This window comes from Pseudochaenichthys georgianus, chromosome 19 (assembly GCF_902827115.2).
Source record: "Pseudochaenichthys georgianus chromosome 19, fPseGeo1.2, whole genome shotgun sequence".
In the NCBI taxonomy this organism is placed as follows: Eukaryota; Metazoa; Chordata; class Actinopteri; order Perciformes; family Channichthyidae; genus Pseudochaenichthys; species Pseudochaenichthys georgianus.
The window spans coordinates 18,121,537-18,144,633 of NC_047521.1; the positions used below are offsets into that span (position 1 = coordinate 18,121,537).

The following is a 23,097-nucleotide window of genomic DNA, read 5'->3' on the forward strand; positions in this document are numbered from 1 at the left end:
GCCATTACAGTTGAAGCATAAACTCTGTGATATGTGGTGGGCAAACAAATGTAAGACACTGAACACAATTACTGTACTGTGGAAGAATGCTGCATTATGGTCTAAAAACATGTTCGATGCTCACTGAGTGTTAGACTCCCATCAACATTACTAATTCATGGGGCAAATATTCTAAGAATTCATTTATTTAGAATGTGTCGACACAACTTTTGCTTTATAATTTTGCTCCAACATATTCTAAATATATGTTGGACATTATTTCATGTGATACATTTCATAATTTAGCATTTACATAATGTACACAGATCTTTGATATTGGGATTATTGTTTTACATGATATAGAGATAGATTCCAATATTAAACATCTGGTTACAAAAGTCGGTACAATGGTGGTTGAGAGATTTGCTGTTCATGCTTCTAGAAATGTACATGATTTGAATTCCCCTCACGACACCACAACATGGACCAACACTGCTGCTGCCACTGCTGACTGCTGGAAGCCATGGCAACCATCTACTGATTGGTCAGGTGGTCGCCGAGACAAAGACAGTGAAAGAGAGACAGAGATTGAGGGGCAGGAACAGGGAGGAGAAATACTAAAATAAAGCAGAGGATACAGACAGAAAGAGGCCGTCTATCAGATGTTCTTGAGTCTAAAGAAATTATAACATTGGTATAAGGCTGTTTGATCAAATGTGTAATGCACAACAGAGAGGACATCAAAAATCTGTGTGCAATGCAACCAGACAGCTGATTATGGACGCCAACGATTTATGATGTTTTAACTGATGTAAGAAACCAGAGTATACAGCAAAACAGATGAGCTAACAGTCACTTTAACAAACCAACTTCACAAACGTTTACACTTGCCTCGACACATTCAAACACATTTGCCATTTCTAGGATTATCTGCCTAAACTATTCAATATTGATTCTGTTTAACTTCTCTCAGGGGAAATACACCCATTGGAAACATTAATCCCTGGAAACAAGCTACGCTAATATTACAATTAAATAAACCTTTATGCATTGGCACAAATCAAATAGTCTGTGATGGAAACGCATTTTAAATTCTGATTAAAATGATGATGGCATTATTTATCAAGAGTTTATTTAAAGGAAACGTTTGACTTTATTTGAATATATAAAACAGAGAGCAGAAAATGTCCATATTTGAGAGGCTGAAGCAGAATATTCTGTCCTTTTTGCATCACAAAAATCAGCAGGCGATTATTTGTATGTCCATTGAATAATCACATGGTTGATTCAATATTGCCACTCTACTTAAAAATCAATGTGAGAGTAGTAAAGATTTTTTCTCAAGTCTCAGACAGGAAGTGTATATCCCAAAATGTTGAACAATTTCTATAAAAATCGCTTACCATATTTTCAGACAGCTTTCCATCCTCGCCATAGTGACGCTCCACATAGTCAGTAGAAAGCAGGTTGCTAGAGAGAAGAACAAAAAAGGGAGAAGAGCAATAATCATTCTAACATTTAGTTGTAACCTGAATTCAATGCTTATTTGGAAAAGCAAGATTGCAACACTGGCTATTAACTGCCGTTTTGGGTCATTATTCTGGAGTGCTATTTAGCAGAATAGCATTTCTAGCCAGACATTATGACTTGCCTGAATCTAGATCAACAAATGTCTGATTATAACCAAAGGGTCTCAAGATTAATTTATTCTAAGTGTTTGGAAAGCCAGTGAAAGGTATTACAGAAATACAGTCCATTAGAGCAAGAGAGAATAGGGGGAGGTATACATTTGGCAAGCAGCCAGTCCTTATAATGCCAACGCACAAGACATACTGTAAAATACTGTAAGTGGGCGGGACAAACGGGTAAGGAAAGATAGGTGGTGCTTTAAACTTTCTATGCAAGTATCTTCATGTCAGTGTGTGCTGTAAACAAACCATTAAACAATGTGGGGTGCGGACGTGTGAATGCTTTGCACGCATGAAGCAACTTACTGGTTGAGTTCCAGGTCAAGGATGAATGAAGTGCCGAAGGCCTTCACCAAGAAGCTGCTCTGGGCCAGATGGACGGGCTGAGGGAGGGGTGGAGGGAGGAGAGCAAAGGGGATGGGGAAGAAGTAACTTAGATTTACAGTTGATTGAATGTACAAATACTGATCAAAGTCGCAACAACATTTTTCAAAAAACTGAATTTGATGTATTATGTTTGTCTGTTAATGATAGTTTTCGGGTTAGCACACCTCAGAAATCAAGGGCCTTTTTACCCAATTTCTAGTTCGTTAAGCGGTTTCGCCTATTAACACTACATACTGTGCAGTATATACTCAATCAAATGAAATGATCACTACCTCAGCTTTGAGCAGCATTATAATTTCGTTGTCCAATCATGTTCATCAAATAGAGGAAACATTTGTATCTCCTGCCTAACACATCCAAACCACCATCAAGGTCATGCATTCATATCGGCTTCAGTTTCTAGTTTATGTGTCATAGCGCTTTCTGCATGGGAGGTGGATAAGCAAAGGATTAAGACCTTGAGTGATGTGCAAAAAACAAGTGCTTTATAGTCTGAAGTGTATTTCTATTTTTAAAAAACATGCTTCTCTTATTCAAATCCATGCAAGGTTGGGGTCCCAGACGTTGACTCAAACAAATGACAAATTTGTCAAGTATTTCATGTTTTCAGGAAGAAAATGTGACAGAATAAGAAAAAGAGAGGGTGGAGCAGGGATTTAAGGAATTAAATTATTAACAGTAAGTATGCATAGAGACACAAGCAACAAAGACATATAATAATGGGATGTCCTATTTTGGTAGCCTCTCCTTGAAGTGGAGACAGTCTCATCCATCCCAGAGGCTTTTTAGGATAACACTGAGTGTTGGGGCTCAGTGTAACCTTGCTCCAAGGTTACACTGAGTGTTGGGGCTCAGTGTAACCTTGCTCCAAGGTGAGCCTCGTGCACGTTAGAGACAGAGCTCTGTGGTGGCTCCCATCAGGCAGGTCTCATTAGTATTGCCATGCAGTCTCTGTAAACCACTTAGCATCAATCTAAACCTCCACTGGGTCCATATACTGTACAATAAAAAGCCCACAGCCTGTGAGTAGAGATAAGAAAGCTGCATCGGAGTTACGACTGTGGAGATTTATACTGTATAGTCATATATTATTTTTACATCCAATACAAAATATCCAATTTGGACACCATCTCAGACTTATATTACCTTATACACCTTTTTTTTAACAATTAGTTTGATCACTAAATGTTTGCCATCTTCTCAAGTATGAGTATATACTAATTACTGTGGATAGGATTAAAGCATTATATAGGCTTTAGTCATTTGACATAATTGTTGACATAATTGTTCGGCATTTTAACCACTGAACATAATGGATTATTAACCATGAGAAATTAATTAAGTATCAGGTCCTCGTTTATCTCAGTTGAAAGAAAAACATCCAATTATATTTTTTCTTATGGCATTTTTTTAATGTCCTTTTGAAGTTGAGATTGTGAACTTGCTGGCAACAAGTTACCAATTTAGGAGAAATTACAGGTGACAAATATATATTCTATAAATATATATTTTTTGGGAAGCATCTGTGTTTTAAAACTACTAAATGCTCCTGTATTAATATATACTATAAAAAGACTGTGATATTGCACTGAGAGTGTATCAGTTAAAAACTACATCTTAAATGTATCTATCTAAATATAATTTATATATTTTAACATACATGCTATGTCAAGTTTTGCACAACATGTGATCATGGTATGTTTATTTTGCTTTTAAATGTGTAGTTTACAACTAGCAGAGCAACTCTGAATCCTGGTTCTACCACATATATCATTTTGCATATTGTACAGTCAGCATTAATACTTCTCAATAATGACAACAAGCATACTTCTTCCAATGGGCGTCTACAATCTCCAAAAGAGAGTTCATGAGACAGCATGACACCCTCAGAGGGTGGCTGAAGGTCGGAGCTGTGTCATATCCACTGACAGCCTGCAACTGACTGACAGTGTTAATAGTGAAGGTAAAGAGAGAGGGCAGGTAGAGGTGTGAAATATAATCTAATGGACTGGAAAGGAGGAGGCAGCTAGATGAGGGGGGGGTGGGCTGAGTTTTTGTCTGCCCTGTTATGGCCGGGGTATCATGTGGGGGGTGTCACAGGGTGTGGGGAGTGACAGACACATGACCCAAAAGGAGGACTAACAAGGGTGACTCAGGTTGGGACACAGAGCAGTTGAGGACATTTCTCTAGATTTTTAAAACATAATAACATGTTATCTATTTATGTAATGCATTCCCACTACTGTAATCTTCCCTGATATTTTGATTTATTTTAAGGTTATAATATATTTAAAGAAAGCCATATTGATATCATGTTAATAATACATATAATTTAAGTAATCCAGTGCAAATTAAATTCAAACAGCCCATAGATCTATAGATATCACAATAGTAATAATTTTAAATGCTATAGTAAAAGCTATACAAACTTGATAAAGAAACAAATTAAATACCTGAATCTGGCAAAAATGATTACTAAAACATGTCAAAACAGAAATGATGTCTGTACAGCATGAATATAGGGATTTGTATCTCAATAAGAGGAATGCATCTCTGTGACATTATCCTGAAATTATTAATGATTCAAATGTGTCAACACAGAATTTCTATGATATTCAACTTATTGTTTTGTCTCGAAGAACTCAGCCCTTCTTCATATTTTATAAGAAACACCATTTACTGGGGCGATGTTGTTCAACATTTGTCCTCAAGCACTACTGATGAGAACATGGTGAAGCTGAGATTGAATGAAGGGGAATAATAATAAACATGTGATCGTGTCTGAATGTAAAAACCAGCCACAGGTGCAGACAAAGCTCACCTGCCCTCCGGCTGTGGAGTTGTTGACCCGGGTGTCCAGGCGGCTATGGAGCAGCTCCTCCTGGGAGTGGATCTGAAGCAGGAGCCGCTTGGGCTGAACAACCTCTTCTGCAGGCGGCAGTCTTCCCTCCAGACTTCCACCCAGACCTGCAGATGACACACGATACAAAAGTGATTGTCTACGGATGTGAATGTGATGTGAAATGCCTAATTTCTGCAGAATTCAAAAGCTGCTGGTCAGCTGCTCGTTGACACCAATGCAATTACACACGATGCATGTAATTGAACGGATGCGATACCAGACAGAACACGTATATTTCTTATTTTGTTTTTTTAACCACGTATAACTGGTTGCTTGTGACAAACTACTCAATTACATGATATAAAAAAGGTCTTACCTGTCACGGCGCACCGTGCACACGCTGCAGCGAACAGCAAGCAGCTCACAGCGAGCATGATGCTCTCATAGTCCCGGGGATTTCCTCGGTGCAGCGCCGTTAAATGAACTGATAGTAGCCGAGGGCGCAGCTGCAGCAGATCTGATGTTGACAGTGTTGTTGACAATGAAGACAAACACAACAGCGGGGTTCCTTTGAACGCAGCGACCGCATCTCTCACCGCCTCTTCCCGCCTGTAGCGAGTTAAAAGCCCCCGGACGAGGCTCCTCTGCTCGTCTGCAGCAGCATGGTGTGTCTCGGTGTCACGGAGCCTCACAGCGGGAATCACACTCCTGTCTCTCGGTCTAACGATAAATGATACTAAGATTGATTGAAGCAGTGAGGCTGCGCGAGGAGTCTTGGACCTGGTAACAAGGAGCACGTGGGTTTTGACGGGCCCACGCTCTTTGATGACACTTGATGGGCTCAAAACTCAGGTTCGGGGACCCAGGCCTAGGGTAACCCCTGATATGAGCTATAAATATGAATGTGAAATCAACCAGTCAGATTTGGATAGATGTTTTCAGGGAAATAACAGCTTCTAAAGAGAAACACATTTTAAATGCATTAGAGGTGGTGATTTATTATAATATAATAAGATAAGATAAGATGAACCTTTATTAATCCCCGAGGGGAAATTCAGTTGTACAAAGCAGCAACAGGGTAAGCGGAAGAAAAAAAACAGTACAGCAAAGATTCACACAGATCAATAAAATCTAAAATAAATAATATCTTACAAAATAATATCATACAAATTAACATGATCCAAATATCAATCATACCTTTCCCCTAATTGTGCTATTTTTCAAATATATGTAAGACCTGCAGCCTTACCAGCCAGAGAACATTACTTTTGTTGAATGCCAAACTTAAGTGGTCTAGATCTAAATATAGTGTCCCAGGATCAAATGTAAGGGTCACAAGATGATTGGGATACAAAAATACATAATACGATGAGACGAAACAGGACACATTGACCGCCTGTTGTCCTTCCCTCTCTCTTCCCTCCCTCCCGATTTTGCTCTCTTTTAGCTCTCCTGACTCAGCATTTAACGGTAAAACACCCTCAACATACCAACATTCCTAAACTTTGTTTTAATTGAGCAACAACTTCGCAAGCACAACATGCTTATGGTAAAATCATTTATTTTAAAACACTGTACAATAATTTACATCACAAGTTATTAAGAGAACTGCTTGTCTTCCATAAACTGAAACGTTGTGTGTCTTTGTCAGACACGTTTTAAATATCCATGCAACGTATTCAGAAGGTGTGATCTTTGAACGTGGGGTATTGGCTATTGTTGTCGTTTGATTTGTTAAGAGCAATGACGAGTCTTTAATGGTAGGTGACCTTACACTTGGCAAGTTAAGACAATAAACCTGCCTGCAGCGGCTGCAGCACAACACTGTGCAGCCGCCGCTCTCCTTGACAAAGTCAGTCCGTTGGCCGACCTTCACGAGGAAAGAGCAATTTTGACATTAATCACAGATTTTTGTCTCACGGGTTGTGCGAGTCCTCCACTCTACGAATGCTTCATCAACGCCGGCGTGAGTGGGATCTGGTCCAGACGCAGCACTTACAATAATTGAGTAATGCCCCTTTCAGAAAAGCCTCATTAAGTTCTACCACCATGTGTTCCCGGACATAGCTGCTGAAAGACTGAGTCAGCACCACATACAGAATATTGCTTAGAGTTCTGTGCACGGAGAGGATAAAGGGTTGACAGGAGAAATTATAATTGATGCTCTTCAACTTCACGGGAAGCCACATGATTTGCTAAAGTAAAATCTACGAAATAAATTAAAAAAAAATCAGCATCTGTAAAAACACCTAAATATTACTTTTTAGTTTGCACTAAGTTTCAAATATGTATTCAGTTTTATTGACATATTTGGATGAGCTTAAGTGTGGCCCATTGTTTCTTGCAGTGGGATACGCAGCTGCAAAGTCTGGAGCCTTTAAGTTTCCTGGTAGAGATTCTTCCGGTTCTTTAAATTGACTAAGATAATAGCCATTAGTGCTGAACTTCAACAATCTGCACCAAAGTCCTGGAAAAGGCTGAGGGGTCCATTTCTTCCCCGCACAGCGATCCGGCCGGGTTTGGCGGCTGGAGGACGTTGTGCAGATGTGACTCATAGCTGGTGTCGTGCATCCAGGCGCACGGCATCTGGCGGAGCTCCTGGTCCAGCTCGCAGCTCTGCTCAGCGGGCGACAGAGGACCAGCAGAGGTCGCTCCGAAGCGGGACAGCAGGCCACAGTCCCAGTCAGAGCCCGATGATGACGGAGAGAGCCTGTTCAAGTCTGGGATGAGGGATGACTCGATGCACACCGAGTGGGAAAGTGAACGCTGATAGTCTAGACTGGATAATGCACTGGGACATTGATCATTGGGCGACTGAAGTGGAGGATAACAAGTCTTTGAGGAGAGTGGCTGTGATAGTTGAACAGCAGCAGAAGTAGATAACATTTCCATTTGACGTGGTGTTTGTGAGAAGTTTAGTACAGTAGGAACACAAAATGTGGTAAAAGTCTGTTTAGAGTCAAGCGATTCTTCAGTGCATGTTGGCGAAACATCTGGCGCAGGACAGGGCTGTATTGCCTGACAAAAGAACTTATCGAATAACCATGAGTGCTGATGTTTTGGCATAGTGTCACTTTCTGGTTTGGCAGCTGTATGCCCTTCTTTAGTCCAGCTACCACTGCAGCCAAAATCTGCTTTAATCCTCCTCCTTTTGCTCCGGCTGTGTTCGGGGCTGGCGGATCTACAGCGCTTTTTGGGGTTCGGTGCTGTCACTGACTGGTGTCGAGGGAGGGAGCGGGATCTGCGTGACAACAGCGTAGCCAACTTTAAACCATTCGTGGAACACGTGATTTGACCTAAAAAGCTTTCTTGGTTTGATTCCTTTACTACTTCTGCATCGGTCAGAGACACAGAAGGAAAAAGTCGGGTAAGATCTGGGACACAGTGAGACACACTTTCTGCAGTGTCCATTTCACAAGTGCGTCCTTCCACAGTCTCCTCTGCAGCGTACATTTGAGGACTGAGGACAGGAGGGTCTGAGTACAGGCAGTACGGCTCCATTATGTAATAAGGATAAAGCACTTGAGGACTGAGGGCCGGAGGCAGGGAGTAAGGGTCAGGGGAGGGGCAGGGGGAGAGATCTTGAATATCAAGCAGCTGGTTGGCTGAGTAGTAGTATTGTGGTTCTACATCCAAAACAGGCATGGCTGGACTTGAAGTGCGAGGAGGGCTGACAGGAAGTTGGAGGTTGGTGTTGGTAGTGAAAGGCTGGATGTCAGCAGGTGGAGCGGCTGGTGGAGTTGGGATGGTAAGTGGAACTCCTGGTGATGGGCTGGACGGAGGACCCCTAGTCGGGCTGGAGATGTGAATGTTGGAAGGTGAACCTCTCTGCAGGGACTGAACAGCATGCTCCGCCTCAGCATCAGTGAGAGGCTCCAGCTCACAGAAAGGCAAAGGAGTCGGTGGTCTAGGAGGAGGACAGAGAATCTTAAAATGAAAACTCTTAAATGCAGAAGACCCCATTTTTGTCCCGTGATAAAGAAAAATTACAATAATTGCACAACAAATTATAAACTGCTGGTGTAAGGCTCCAATAATGATTTAACTAAATTATTGTCAGTAGCAATTCAGTTATTTTCATCACAGATTAGATTATTTTCAAATTAATCTCATGAAGTCGTTTAATTGGCCCATTGGATTGAGTCATTTTATTGGCTCATTGGAAAGGGTCATCGAATAAATGTCAGAGAATACTTATAAATCCAAGGTGCTGTCTGGTTTTTCAGTTCAAAACAGAAGGTACTCTGTTTAATATGATATAAAAACAGAGAAAAGCAGGAAATATTCATATTTCAGAGGCTGAATATAGAATTTTCTGCAATTCTTTTTTTTTTTAATTGGGAAATGTAATTGATTATCGACATTGTTGAAGATCAACTCATCAATGCAGCTCTAGCTGGGTGAAAATCAAAACTCACCGGTCCAGTTGTTCCTGTGACTGTGGATCTGGATCGGTGTTGAATCCTGGAAGCATTTCAGCCACCAGTTGGTCCACCACACTGTAGTTTGAGGCGTCCAACGCAAACGCACGGTGCTGTTCATACTGAATGTGCTGCAATGGCCAACAAAGACAACCGGTCACAATTATATAATCAAAACAATGCAAGGCAAATGATCAGTTATGTGCCAAGAAAAGTGATTGTTTAAGAGTTTTACCTCTTCCAGATTATGGAAGGGTTGATGACAGCATTCACAGTAAGACACGTTCTTTTTGGGGGGCTGCAGAGGGTTACAGCTGAGTGGGGTTTGAGACTTGTCCTGGATGCTGCTCTCAATTGTTATCTTCTCCCTAATTTATAAAGAACAATAGTTAGGATGAGTCGTTCAAGATAGACTTTAAAAAAAAGTGTGTTAGCATAGGTTTAGATCACTTCAATGACTGCAGTTAAACAAACCTTGCTTTATCTTCGTCTTTCTCTGCCAGCTTTTCCAACCGAGGAGGAGGAGGAATTTCAAAGGGACTAAATCGGCCCGAGTAGCGCAGAGTAGGCAAGGTCATATTTTGCAAAAGAAAGGGCTTGTATTTCCTGGATAGAAAAACAAAAACAACATAATTCAATACACAAAATGTAATTCAAATAAAACGTTTTACCAAAATTCAATTATATCCGGATGGAGGTTGAACAATGTAGTGAATATTTGTATCATCAACATCATATTTTCAAATTGAAAATATTGTAATCCACTATGTGCACCCGTGTACTTTTGCTGTAGTACACGGGTGCACATAACTGGTAGGTTATGTGCGTAATCTGAAATGCGTACCGTCCGTCACTTGTGTCACAAAGCGCATTTGCGTACCGACGTACTTGTGAAGCTTTTCCAGAAGGCGGTTAGATCACCGGACGACAGAGTCGGTCTCCGTGTGCACAGACAGGCTGCTGTTAACGTCGGTCTGTACAACGGAACTGTGCCAAAACTACGCCAACCGGCTGCGGAGGGAGACCCCCCCCCTTCACTGGAGAACTGCGTATGTTAACTGTATGTTAAATGGATATATCCGCCTTCTTTCATTTATCTTTCCATTCCCACAACAATATATATATAAAGAAATGGCATATTTTGGACATATAGTTCGAATGGTGATTAATCATGATTAATTAATTTTTAAGCTGTGATTAATTTGATTAAAATTTGTAATCGTTTGACAGCCCTAATATATATCTATCTAATACTGAAATGTTTCAGATGTGCCTTCACCCACACTCACTGCCTGCCTGGAGGAGATACAGGCGTGGATGAAGCAAAACTTCCTGAAACTCAACAGCTCTAAGACCGAAGCCATTATAGTTGGCACCCCACACCAGGTTCGGTCATCCACCATCACCTTCTCCGGCCAGGACATTACCCTCTCCTCAATAGTCACCAACCTGGGTGTGAAAATGGACGCCCATCTGACCTTTGAGGCTCACATTAAACGGCTGTGCAAGAACTCCTTTTATCACCTCAGGAACATCGCCAAACTCCGCCCCACACTCACTCTGTCTGACGCCGTGGAGGCTTTTAAAAAAGGCCTCAAAACCCATCTTTTCAATAGAGCCTTTCCCTAGACCTTTTATTTATTACCACCTTTTTATTTTATTTGTATCGTTTGTTTTTTATTGCTTTTTATTCATTCTACCGTGTTGTGAAATGTTTTTATACTGTTCATGCTCACTGCTTGTAGCACTTCGAGATTTGAAGTCAAATATGAAGTGCTTTATAAATGAAACCCATTATTATTAAGTCATGGGTTCTTCTACACACATTAGCCAGAGCACTTCACTTAACTAAATTGGGGTGGCAAGTGAAAAGACCTGTTGACACACATAGATCCCCTGCAGGATGGAGCAGTGGAGCTTGCAAAGGGTCATCAAATGGAAATCCAACCCCTTGAGCTCTGGGCTCCTGGAGAGCGGTATCACAGGGGGGGCTTGTCACATTACACGATGGGACTCCTCGACAGGTTCAATTAACAACATCGCCTGGGCTGAAATGCAAACCTCCACAACCAATGCCCAGTGGGGGATAGGAGGGGCAGTAATATGGGGAAAGTTCACTGCAACTCATTGTAGTTTCTCTCTCATGCAAAAAAGGATCTAATCTGATACTGAACAGCCATTACATGAACCTGCGTAGGACAAAATACGACGTTATTTCCTCATGCGTTTCTTTATTACCTGGTATTGGACACAGGATTAAAGTAGCTATAACAGATATAATAACAATGTTATCAAATGACTTTGTGAGACCACTGAATGGGTCGTGATGGACCAGACAAGAAAAATCAAAAGTCATCAGCTTCCTTCAGAAATACAGTAGGGCTGGACCATGAATAACATCAATATCGAGATATGAGAATGGATATGGTTTTATTACATGTTAGACGCTTTTATCCAAAGCGACTTACACACTCAATACTGTGGGCAATTTGGGGTGAAGTGTCTTGCCCAGGGACACCACGACATGCTGACTGCAGTGGGGTTTGAACCTGTGACCCCCTGATCCGAACGCCCTACCCACTACCTTGTTATATTTTGGATGTTGTAAGACGATAGTAATTGTCTTTAGCTGGTTTTAAAGGTTTTAATGTATTAAAATGTTCCAGCTTTTATATTATTTTCCTCTACCCATTTAGTCATATTCACATTACCAATAATCATTTATTAAAAAGTATAATTTTGTGTAAACATAGACATAAAAAAAACTACAGAAAATTTGAGATGAAACTCACCTGCTTGAGTCTTCAATTTTAACAAAGGATGGCCTCAAAGGCACAGCTGTAGACAAGGCAAAGTGGAGATAAACAGATGAATTAAATGAGCACAAATACCCACAGAAAGACGGTATTGTTGTGAAACAAAGACATGAGCAGCGCATTCATAAACTTACCTTTGACAACTTGAGCACCTTGATGTTTGGCCTTTAGCTTTAAGAAAAAGCACAAAATAAAACTCATACATTAGAGAACAAATGCTGGCGTTACTTTTTCCTTCGTAAATTATTTATTTGCTAGAAATGTATGAATGTAAAAACGGCTGCATTTGGATAGCTAATGAAATTAAGAAAAGTATTCAGTCCAACATCTTACCTCCGGCTTCCTGTGTGGAACATCAAAGCTCTCTCGTGTCAAGTGTTTCAAATAAAAAAGGACATCTGATACAACATTAAGGAATAATATGTATACTGTTGTTAGATAAAGAATGTGACATATATATGCAGACCTCTTCAGCTGGCATCAGTAAACCACAGCAGCACAGAACAAAAGCATTCACATGGTGCCATCTGCTGAGAGCAGAGGTTCACTGCACCACAAATGTGAACACAACATTTCTAATAGCAGTTTGCATCAAATTATGTTATTAGTCAAAAGGATACCATCCACAAACACAATCTTCACTCCCCATGATCGAGCATTCGTCAAAACACTGCTCGCATGTAGTCGCTCCTACAAGACAGAACCATGAGAGTAGTCAAGATAACAAACCATGTCAGTCGTCAGTAAATCCCCAATATCCACAAACAATAAAGCACCCAGATCTGCAAGATAAACCACATGTTGGCTGCACTGACACTTACATTGTTGCGAATGGCTTTTTCAAGCAGGGCCTTCCCACGGCTGCCACAAGCCTGATGAGAATAATACAGCATTAATACACAAATAATGATTATAACGATGTATCTAAATGGTTATATGTAGCATTTTCAAAATGTGTAAATATACATAACAACTGACACGTCTCACAATGTCGTATTTGTATCAGGGCATTCTACAAGTCATTACCTCAGGGGTCTCAAACTCAAGGCCCGGGGGCCAAATCCGGCCCGGGACTTCATTTTATGTGGCCCCGCAAGAGCTTGCAAAGAATATAATACGTTTATTATACGGTTACATGCCACTTTACAGAAGCAGGTTGCCCATACACTACATGTCCCACAATGCATCTCGTTTTGTGACATCCGCACTGAAGAGACTTGCAATTATTTGCCCTGGACTTCTGCTTTCAGACGTAGTTAATTAGTTATTATCCTATCCGATAATAATCCAATTCAGAGGCAATTATGTAATATAATACATTAATTTATTTTATATATATATTATATATTTATATAGTTACAACCGGCCCTTTGAGTGCAACCTTTATGCGAATGTGGCCCGTGATGAAATTGAGTTTGACACCCTTGCATTACCTGATAACTGGTTATTCTCGGTCATGTGATATTAGGTATGGCTATTAATAAATAACAGCACCATCATTCTACAAAGCCAGTGGTGGCATTGTTTTAGGGCACCATTGCTTGTAAAATCTGAAAGGTTTTAAGCATGCATGGGTGATGCTCTGTACCGTCGGTCTAGGAGTTCCTGGTCGGCGTTTTTCTCTGCTAAGGATGCTCTCTCGCTGCATTATAGGATGCTGGGCTTCGTCACTCTTCCCGTTTGCTTCTATTTTGATATCTGTAGATTTCTGCTCCTTCGGGCCGTCTTGGCTTCCAGTCACAACAAAGCTTATATCCTTGTGCAGAAAACTCTCAATCTTCTTCAGAAAAAAAAAAAACACAGAACTGAGCATTAGTTTCAGCTAAAATACATTCTATACCAGACTTGTATCATTCCTTGTGCAAAACCTAACTTGAGGCTATGTAGTTATACAATTTACCCAAGATAACAGCCTTAGTATTAAGTCAATTTGGTAACTTCAAAAAAAATATTGGATTGACAAATTCTCGCACAACAACAACAATTAATTCTGCATGTAAACCACTACTAACAATGTTTACATCAATAGGATTCACAGGCCACACTGACTTAATCTTCACACATGCTTACCCCTCCTAGAAGAGATACAGCCTCCAAAAGCAGGGCTGTGGAGCGTTTCTTCAAACTGTCCAAATAAAAGGTTTTCCCCTGCAGCTTCTTCTGTCCAGGACACAGTGAGCCGAGAAGGTCTCGCTCATCTGCAGCCTGCTGTTGCTGCATGATCCTGGTGCAGGAGAGATGCTTACAACTTTACAGAAAAACACCAGGATCCTACTTAAAAAGAAAAAAACAAAGCACTGTTAAATACATGTCATAAGTCTGCATACACATTGGAAAGAGAGCAACTAAAAAAGAAGATGACAGGTAGCTCATATGTAAAAAGCTATTGTACTGATATTGTTTAATAACTTTGTTTTGACAATTTTGAGTGCAGTATAATTTGCTAGACTAAAATAAATAAATGTCTCCATGGTGCAAGTGGCTCATCAATAATCATCAAAATCATGCAGGAAAGGCTGTCTAAAAGTTTAAATGTTGTTTTTCTTAATGGTCAGATTGACATAACCTTATATTTTATGACTAGTTAGTTTGCTCAAAAAATATATTTTTGAACTTCACAACAATCCAGCAAAGGGTTCTTCAAAAAACAACAATGTAGCAAATAATTACTACACAACTACAATACATTGGAATACAATTGTAGTTACTACAATACCAAAGAGCAGTGCACTCAGTATTGACCTAGCATTAGCTGAACTTAGCTAGCTTAGCTTTCGTCAACAACGCCTGGGCCCCAAACAACATTTTGCTAGTTTGTTAAGAGGTTTAAAAGTCTGTTAAAGTGGTTTCTTCGTTGTCAGGGCCAATATAGAAAAAAACATAGTACACTTACGTGTTTGTACTGTCCTGGAATACTACAATAAAGAAATGAATCCTACTTATTCACAAAAGGTGGTCGATGAGCAACCGCCGCTTTTTAAAAACACTGGCAGAGACGTGAACGTAAAGTCGACGTCACATTCGAAAAAGGTTGCCTTCACGTACTAGCTTCAGACATCAGAAGGGTGGCTGACATTATTATATTTTTCAACGGTTGAAATATTAATGCTATTTATTTAAGTAAGAAGTTATACATAACTTACATTTAGTCTATTTGCCTTGACTTATCAGGCAAGTGCTTATAAGTCATTATCTGGAGCATCAACATAATTATTTGTCAAATTCGAAGTTTGTATTATGAGTTTTACGTGAGTACCCTGAATGCAGCACAACGAATGTAGTGTCAGCATATTGTTGCCACATAGCTACTCAACTACATAACTAACAGTTTTATTTCTTATTATTTTAAAACTTGTTTTGGGAATAATTCAATGTAGTCAATCAAGGGGAACGGGTTTTCCTAATTTTAAACTTGAATATCAGAGCGATGGTCATTTATGAGTGGGAATTATTTGTTATCCCTTACTGCCCAGCAGATGGCAATGTGTCTGTAAATATAGAATTCAAAACCTACATTGGGAATTCAAATCGTTATAGATCGAACAGTAAACCAACAGTTTTACATGAATTAGGTGTATATATTGTGAGTGGAAAATGTGGACTATAATGTGATAAATTAAACTTAAACATTATATATATTATATGGTCATACGTTTCATCACACCAACTCTGTTGCAATACAAAACAAAGACAAGATGAAAAAAACCAATTCTTTATTAAAACCATGCACTTTTTTACCATAAAAATATATTTTCACAAAACACTGGCACAGTGCAAAGGACTAGCCTTAATGACATTTCAATTTGAAACTCTTGCAAATTAAGGTAATTATTAATGACAGCAAATGCATTATACCAGGCGGGGAAAAAAGAACAACAGGCCAGATACACTGGTTATGGTTTGTTATGTTAATTAAACATTAATGATGCAGAACATCTTTAAAGCATAAAGGTGAAACAAACAAAAAAACAGCTTGGCACTAAGACAATGACAACAGTTTGAACAGTTAGGTCATTAAACGTTGCCAAACATTTTCATTGAATGATACATTTCAAAAACTTTTAAAACGTTACAATTTGGCTCTTCAAAGAATACATGGAAATACTGTAAAATGATTAAATGAAAACATACTCTCTTGTTTATCTTCATGGCTCGGAAAAACAATGAATCAAAACGTGCATATAATATTGCATACTCAGAAAAAAACAATACTTTTTAAAGTGTAACCTGGATGGTAATAAAAAAAGACTCGCATAGACATAGACTCACAGTCCATAGTGATGAGGACTATTTTGTGTTTAACTAAGGCACCTTAGGTTACAGCATGGCAGCCTCTGCATATTCACAGGGAATTAAAGAAAGCACCAACGTCTTCCTGCATCAGGATTTGCATTTTTAAGAATAACGAAAACACAAATCTGTAGTGTGAATTTCAGATCCACTCAGAGCCCTTTATGACTCCATATTTGCTGCTACTGCTGGTGCTGCTGCCCCCGGCCCTGTTTGACTTGCTTGCGGTGTGTTTGGAGGCCTGTCTGTGTTTCTGCTCACGGTGAGGCTTGCTGTGGTTGTTAGTGTGGCTCTGTGGCTGGCTGTAGGCCTCCAGCTGGTTCTGAGGATGATGGATGTCCTTAAGAACTCTGGAAGAATCTCCCATCCCTCCTTTGCACAGGTTCTCTTCATTATTGGTGTACTGCTGGCGCTCCTCTTGGGCAATGTTCACGTGGTTTTGCCTGCATGTCATCTTAGCATTATTGAGATCAGTAATGGGAAGTGGCTGGTCGTGGTGCCCTGTAGATACCAGGAGAGGCTTGATGGCGTTGTTGTACCCAGGCGGAGCTGATGGTGCGTTCCAAGAAAAAGGGTAACTGCTGTAATCGTCTCCACTCAATCGTGCCTCATTAAGAGCTCCTTGTTCACGCGTAAGCCCGTACAGCTCTTCCTCTGGTAGGCGCACCCGGTGAGAGCGCACGATGTCACAGATGGTACCGACGCCCAGGTGAAGCATCTCCCAGACATTGAGTGCCAGGCAAAGCAGGGAGACTGTGTACATGATGAGGAGGAAGATAGTTTTCTCAGTGGGCCGGGATACAAAGCAGTCCACTTTGTGAGGGCAGGGGTCGTCAGAGCACACGTAGGAGGCGGGAACAGCAAATCCATACAGGACATACTGTCCACACAGGAACAACACCTCCAGCACGCAGCGCGTCAAGAGCTGAAGGACATAAATACGCATCAGTCCATCCTCTTTGATACGCTGGCGGCCATCATGGCGCACCTTGACCTTTGCATTTTTATCACCACTGTCTCCTTTCGCTGCTCCATCACCGTCACTCTCAACCTCGGCCATTTCGTAGATCATCGGGTCTTCCTCTTGGTCATCCTCGGCCTCTTCGATGCCCCTGTGCTGCTTTCTGCCAGCAAGGTAGGGCTTCTTGGTCTTCCTCCGCGACAATCCACTCACTCCCCCATTTTCGCACTGCTCCTCTGCCCGGGCAATTTTGTTCACAGCGTAGCCCAGGTACATGAGGGAAGGCGTGGCCACCAGGATGATTTGGAACACCCAGAAGCGGACGTGTGAGAGTGGAGCGAAGGCGTCGTAGCAGACGTTCTCGCAGCCCGGCTGGCCCGAGTTGCAGACAAACTTGCTCTGCTCATCGTAGTAGATGGACTCCCCACCCACGGCCGTTAGCACAATGCGGAAAACTATCAGGACTGTGAGCCAGATCTTGCCCACGAATGTTGAATGGTTGTGGATTTCTTCCAGCAGGCGAGTCAGGAAACTCCAACTCATGGTAATGGAAAGGAAACTACAGAGAGAGGCAACGTACACCCCCGCTTACTTCCCTGTGGAGAGAACATCGATGATTAAACTCTGTGCCGTGCAGGAAACTCTGTATGGAAAATGCACACATTAATACTGAATCATATCTAGACAATATTCTTTTTATTTAAAGATCTGCCCAGAACTAAAGACCAGTACATTTAAAATAACATGTTAATCCTTGATGCTTTTAATAGCTTTGCCCTACAGCTCACGTCTAAACATCCTCTTGGCAATAGTACACAAAGGGAAGAATAATGACTACAATGGAATGTGTAACCATAATTGCTATTGTTAACTGAACGCTCCTGATAGGCATCTTACATGAGGTTGTTAGTGCATCCAGATGTTCCATAGACTCAAAACTTGAATTTTTGCTACAAGACAACTGCTGAAATACTAAAAACCTGGAGAGGAAATAGCTAAATCACTTCAAAGTATAATTAATATCAAGTACTGACTGCATCATTTGTGCAATTTAAAAATATGACCTGAATTACTATGAATATATATAGAACATGTTATGATAATAGTTTAAGCCGTTTAAAAAAAAAAGAGTTCTATCTCACATTGTTTTTCCCAGATACTGCAGACGAATAACAGTAAGGTTATAATTAATGAATTGAACACAACAACAATATGAAATACTAGCTTCAAAACTGGCTCGGCTCCTTGTTTAAATGTTTATTGGTGCTGTAATTAGCTAGACATGACTAGTTGTACACTAGATGGCTGACTAACAGATAGCAATGAAGCAGCACACACACACATGCCTAACAGCTCATTTAAAATAGTATACTTTCCTTTCAGTTACATTTAGATGAAATATTTATCCTTGTCTAATCTAAACCACCTCACACTGTACCTAACCCTACACAATCTCAGTTTTACCTGCAGACATCCATCTGCCCAAAACATAAGGAACCAACATCTCGACAAGTTACTCATGTGAGAGGAAATCTAAAAGGGTCAGACTTCTGCGGGACAGACCATGTCTGCATGTGTTTAAGTTAAGAGGGTTTGTTAGAGGGTAGTTTATATTCCAACTATCAAGGCTCCTCCATGGTTGCTTATTATAACATGCTCTTGACATTAATCTACCAACAGGAGGCAGACACTGAGGCAAACAAGGTCCGCTGATAAGAAACAGCCTTGCGGTTGTTGAGAGGCTGTCGCTGTATGAACTGAAGTCAATTATGTTATCATGTTGTTCGGCAAGATACTTTTTTTCAGTGTTTACAATTTAAATCCAAAAGTTATTCTTCTAATTAGCTGGCCGTTTGGATCCGTCAAGGAGTTTATGTTTAGTGTTTGGTTTGTAAATTGCTTCATTTGTTTTAGAAAACTTGGTACAAGCGTGAAGCATGGTCGCCACATTTTGGAGCGGATCCATATCACGGGGTTAATACATGGATTTATTTTTTAATTATAGAAAAAGCCTTGCACTCTCCAAGGGACCTTCTAGTTTCACAAGTTTGAAATCACTATATATTAAATAACAGACATTTTTTAGGGCTGCCGCAACTAGTTGGCATTATTGACGTAGTAAATGCAGTAAACGTAGGCATGTTTTTTTCCATCTTTTCTCCTTGTAGCAGCTAAGTACACTCATAAAGCCATGAAGTTGCTACATTATACATTCCATATAATAAGGGTTGAATGGCTAGATAATTGGTCATTAGTGGCAGCTCTACATTCTTATTACAGGCTGTTGGTCTGAAGAAACAAGATATTTGAATATTTTCCACAAATATCTTTAGACTCAACAACAATTTAATAAATAAAAAATATAATCAATAATGATAATAACTGTCAGTGGCCTCCCTAATATCTTCTGATAACATATTGTAAATTGTGTAAATTATTTAAAAAGTTGTTTTTCATTTTACTTTCTTTTTCTGTATTCAAAAACCCTAGAAACCCCAATTAATTCTTTGAAATGTATTTATACTCGTATATAGGTGTATACACAGGTCTGACATTTTTATTTATAATAGGCACACTGACTCCCTGTCGCATTAATTAGTATGACATTTGATTTGGTTTTATTTCTATTTTACACAAACAACTCCTATTAAAGCAGGTCCAGCTGCTGTTACCATGCTTTCTCATTTCTCACTCTGGAAAGAAAAAAGTCTCGACTGTCTCATTAAGAGTCACATGCGCTCTAAAACTGCACATCTGGCCGTGTTGTGTAATGTGCTATTTGGAGGCCCGGTAGCACAGTTATCAACAACACTCCAACACAAATCTTGTGGATGGCAAGAAAGCAAATTTAGGTCATAATATCAAGAATTTTAGGTCATAAGAATACAATGTTACACCAACACCTCCAAACAGACACAGACAAATAAAATAAGATGAACATTTTTGAACAGATTTCTATGATAAACACACTCCAACCTCTCTTTTTAAAACATGCATTAAACTAGATCCTGCTGTTAACACATTTGTTTTAACAAGAATCAATAGGACACCCCAAATCTATTGTTAAGTTGACTAGAAAATGGCCAACAAATATATTTGAATGGCAAATTAAGTCGAATGATTTGTTGCAAAACACCTGCCTCGACTCAATATGTATCACCAGCTCAACCGCCCAAGTTGCTAGTAGCGCCACATCGAATGCCTGAAGGTGATACATTGCATTTCCCCCAGATGTCTTCCAGCACCAGACCAACAGCCTCCAGTTTCCAACAGCGCCAGTTAAAAAAACTATTTGTGGAGTTTTACTTTAAAGAGCAGCCAGCCTTGTACATGCCTATCTAAGAAGGCTTCAAGCTGTGAATGTGAAGGTTTGTGGTTTCCTTCAGTGCAGTTAAAGTGATGCTCTACCCAAAATCTATCTTTTGAGTGAGAAACACTCAGCCGATATTAACTTGAAAGGCGACTGTAAAAATGTTGTAGCTTGCTGACAATGCATTTGTTATTTAAAGGTACAGTATGTTTTTGGGGTATTTGTTTTGTTCATTAGCGACATACCAAACACGAGAAAACTGATGGGAAAAGCATGCATCATACACAATGTCTAGGGTTAGGGTTAAAGATGCCCCGAGACAGGACTTCCTGTCCATAAATCAAAGCGTGGCTAATTATAAGTTTGCTACAACTCCCCCGTTGGACATTTAGTGCAGATAAAGACAATGGGACTCAATTAAATCATGTAGTTATAACTAGCAGAACTGAGAGCAATCACAATAACAAGAAGGAAATTACTCATATAAACTAACTTTCTGTCCCGACTCCCGAGGAAATACTATGTGGATGACTTCAAGTGTAATCACCAAACTCATCTCCAATCACTGTAATGGATGCCACAGGGTTGGATGTGACTCTGAGCCATCAAACCACATGTCAAACCACACAAGGAAGTCGTGTATGTATTCACAACAGAACTTGATCAAGACACACGCCTCTGGCGTAACCAGCTAATTTGTGATGTAGAAAGAGTCGATGCAAACTACGCTAGCTTCCATAGATCTATGATCAAGTTCAAAGGAACCAGTATTACAACAAGAACAGGGGAACTATTGCCTTGTACAAAGGCATATTTGGTTATTTTGCTCTGTGCTCAGGTCATGAATGAAAATACTATTTTCAGAGAGAAGCACACTTTGTTTTCCCTTCAGAATTCACCACCTTTTGCTATGGAACTAAACACATTATGTTCTATGTATTTGGGGATTCCTCTTAAAAATAAGCCTTTAGTTTTTAGGTATCTTTGATTTGAAATATCATAGACAACCAGAGGTTTTTAGTGTTTATCTTAACCAAGTCATGTCCTACTATCCCTTATTTTACAACAACCAGCACTAGTACTGCTACTTCTCTACTTCTTAACTACTCAAAGTAATACCAAAACTAAATATGCTTTAAATATTAATGTGATTAAAGCACAGGGTGTAATGAAATGTATTCATCCTTCTTAATATTTTTGCATATGGCCATAAATCATGTTATCTATTTTTGTTTTATCCTTCCTGTCCTCTCAAGCCAGAATTCAGAGATATGTCAAACCCCATGTACCTGCAAAATAAAAAGACGTAACAAATACACAGGTGTTATTTATGAAAGTAGTTTTGTTAGTTGACATGGCAATATCCAATGGTTAATGTATTTCAATATCTCTGTTGGAAAAGCTTTGAAAATCTAAAATGCATTTCATGTTTTTTTTAATGTTCTTCTGATTACTTACTTTGTGCTTTTTAATACATTGATGAAAAGTTAATAATCTGTGAAGATTGCACAGATTTTTCAATAGAGATTACAGGACATTGTGATGGTGTTTTTTTTTACTTTTCTTACGACATATAATTGTCTTAACTAAGTTAATAACATAAATAGCATTTAAATGTATAGTCATTGAAATTAAAAGTTGTCTGCACTCCTTACACCAAATCAAATTCGCAACTAGAGATCCCATGACGTATTTTTAAGGCAAGCAACGTTAGGCTAACGGTAACGAACGACCCTGGAAACATTTGCAAAGGGTCGTTTTTTTGTTATGACTTTAATAACTAAAATAGGTTGTATTTGCTTATCAGTGACTATAGATGATTATCAGGTACGTTGGTCATGTAACAGTAACTTAAATAGCTTGTAAAACACAATAGACAAAGTTAATCTTACGTTGTCGAACCTGCTAGTAAACATTATGACGTTAACAGTTAACATAACGTTAATTAACTAGCTAAATCAGCTAACATAGCATGGTTGTTTTTATTCAAAAAATGCATCCAGACCTGGCAAATCTCATCGCATTTCTAGTGCCTTACCTTTGTCCTATCGTCGTTCTAGTAAGTTCTCCTCAAACACACTTTTAGAGGTAACAGGAGACCGACTACCTGATGTGTGTGAATCCACCCAGCATCCTCACCTTGTCACACGCACATTTGGCGCCGCTGCCCTCCGTCAGAGAGCTGCTCCCACTTCACAAATCAACCGGAAAGAAACGGCGGTACTTCTGTGCAGGGGAAATAAAATCTTCATAGCCGAATTTCAGCAAAAACTACGACATAGACGTTTTGTCGTGAAAATGTACTGAAAGTTTTGAGAGAGTGAAGTTTTTACTAATTCAAGTATTAAATTGACTTTACAAGACGGAGGCTTCACTGGGCAGCTGGGAAGCTTGATTGTGTGA

The 23,097-nt window shown here is 39.8% G+C and overlaps 3 protein-coding genes across 6 annotated transcripts in view; all 3 read right to left on the minus strand.

Annotated features, from left to right (window-relative positions):
- The window catches only part of LOC117465210 (disintegrin and metalloproteinase domain-containing protein 11-like), a 28,022-nt gene extending 22,349 nt beyond the window's left edge, over positions 1-5,673 (minus strand). For both annotated transcript variants that reach the window (XM_034108145.1, XM_034108146.1), the window contains exons 1-4: positions 5,273-5,673; positions 4,876-5,021; positions 1,974-2,050; positions 1,383-1,449 (exon numbers count right to left, since the gene is read on the minus strand). In XM_034108145.1, the coding sequence (XP_033964036.1) occupies positions 1,383-1,449; positions 1,974-2,050; positions 4,876-5,021; positions 5,273-5,330 (348 nt within the window). In that variant the 5' untranslated portion in view covers positions 5,331-5,673. The remainder of the gene's footprint in view (positions 1-1,382; positions 1,450-1,973; positions 2,051-4,875; positions 5,022-5,272) is intronic.
- A 767-nt stretch (positions 5,674-6,440) lies between these two features.
- Positions 6,441-15,132, minus strand: dbf4b (DBF4B-CDC7 kinase regulatory subunit). Its single transcript, XM_034107422.1, has 12 exons — positions 15,027-15,132; positions 14,204-14,407; positions 13,722-13,913; positions 12,955-13,005; positions 12,754-12,823; positions 12,467-12,531; positions 12,268-12,304; positions 12,110-12,155; positions 9,792-9,923; positions 9,553-9,685; positions 9,315-9,448; positions 6,441-8,803 (listed from the first exon to the last, which is right to left on the minus strand). The coding sequence occupies exons 2-12, from the start codon at positions 14,351-14,353 to the stop codon at positions 7,330-7,332; spliced, it is 2,484 nt and encodes an 827-aa protein (XP_033963313.1). The 5' UTR covers positions 14,354-14,407; positions 15,027-15,132; the 3' UTR covers positions 6,441-7,329.
- Positions 15,133-15,829: 697 nt separating this feature from the next.
- LOC117464768 (gap junction gamma-1 protein-like) lies at positions 15,830-23,097 on the minus strand. Of its 3 annotated transcripts, none has more exons than XM_034107426.2 (2): positions 22,848-23,097; positions 15,830-17,980 (listed from the first exon to the last, which is right to left on the minus strand). In XM_034107426.2, the coding sequence occupies exon 2, from the start codon at positions 17,925-17,927 to the stop codon at positions 16,566-16,568; it is 1,362 nt and encodes a 453-aa protein (XP_033963317.1). In that variant the 5' UTR covers positions 17,928-17,980; positions 22,848-23,097; the 3' UTR covers positions 15,830-16,565. The 3 variants fall into 3 exon arrangements, with proteins under 3 accessions (XP_033963317.1, XP_033963315.1, XP_033963316.1); XM_034107424.2 differs by having other exon boundaries at positions 22,834-23,097; XM_034107425.2 differs by having other exon boundaries at positions 22,733-23,097.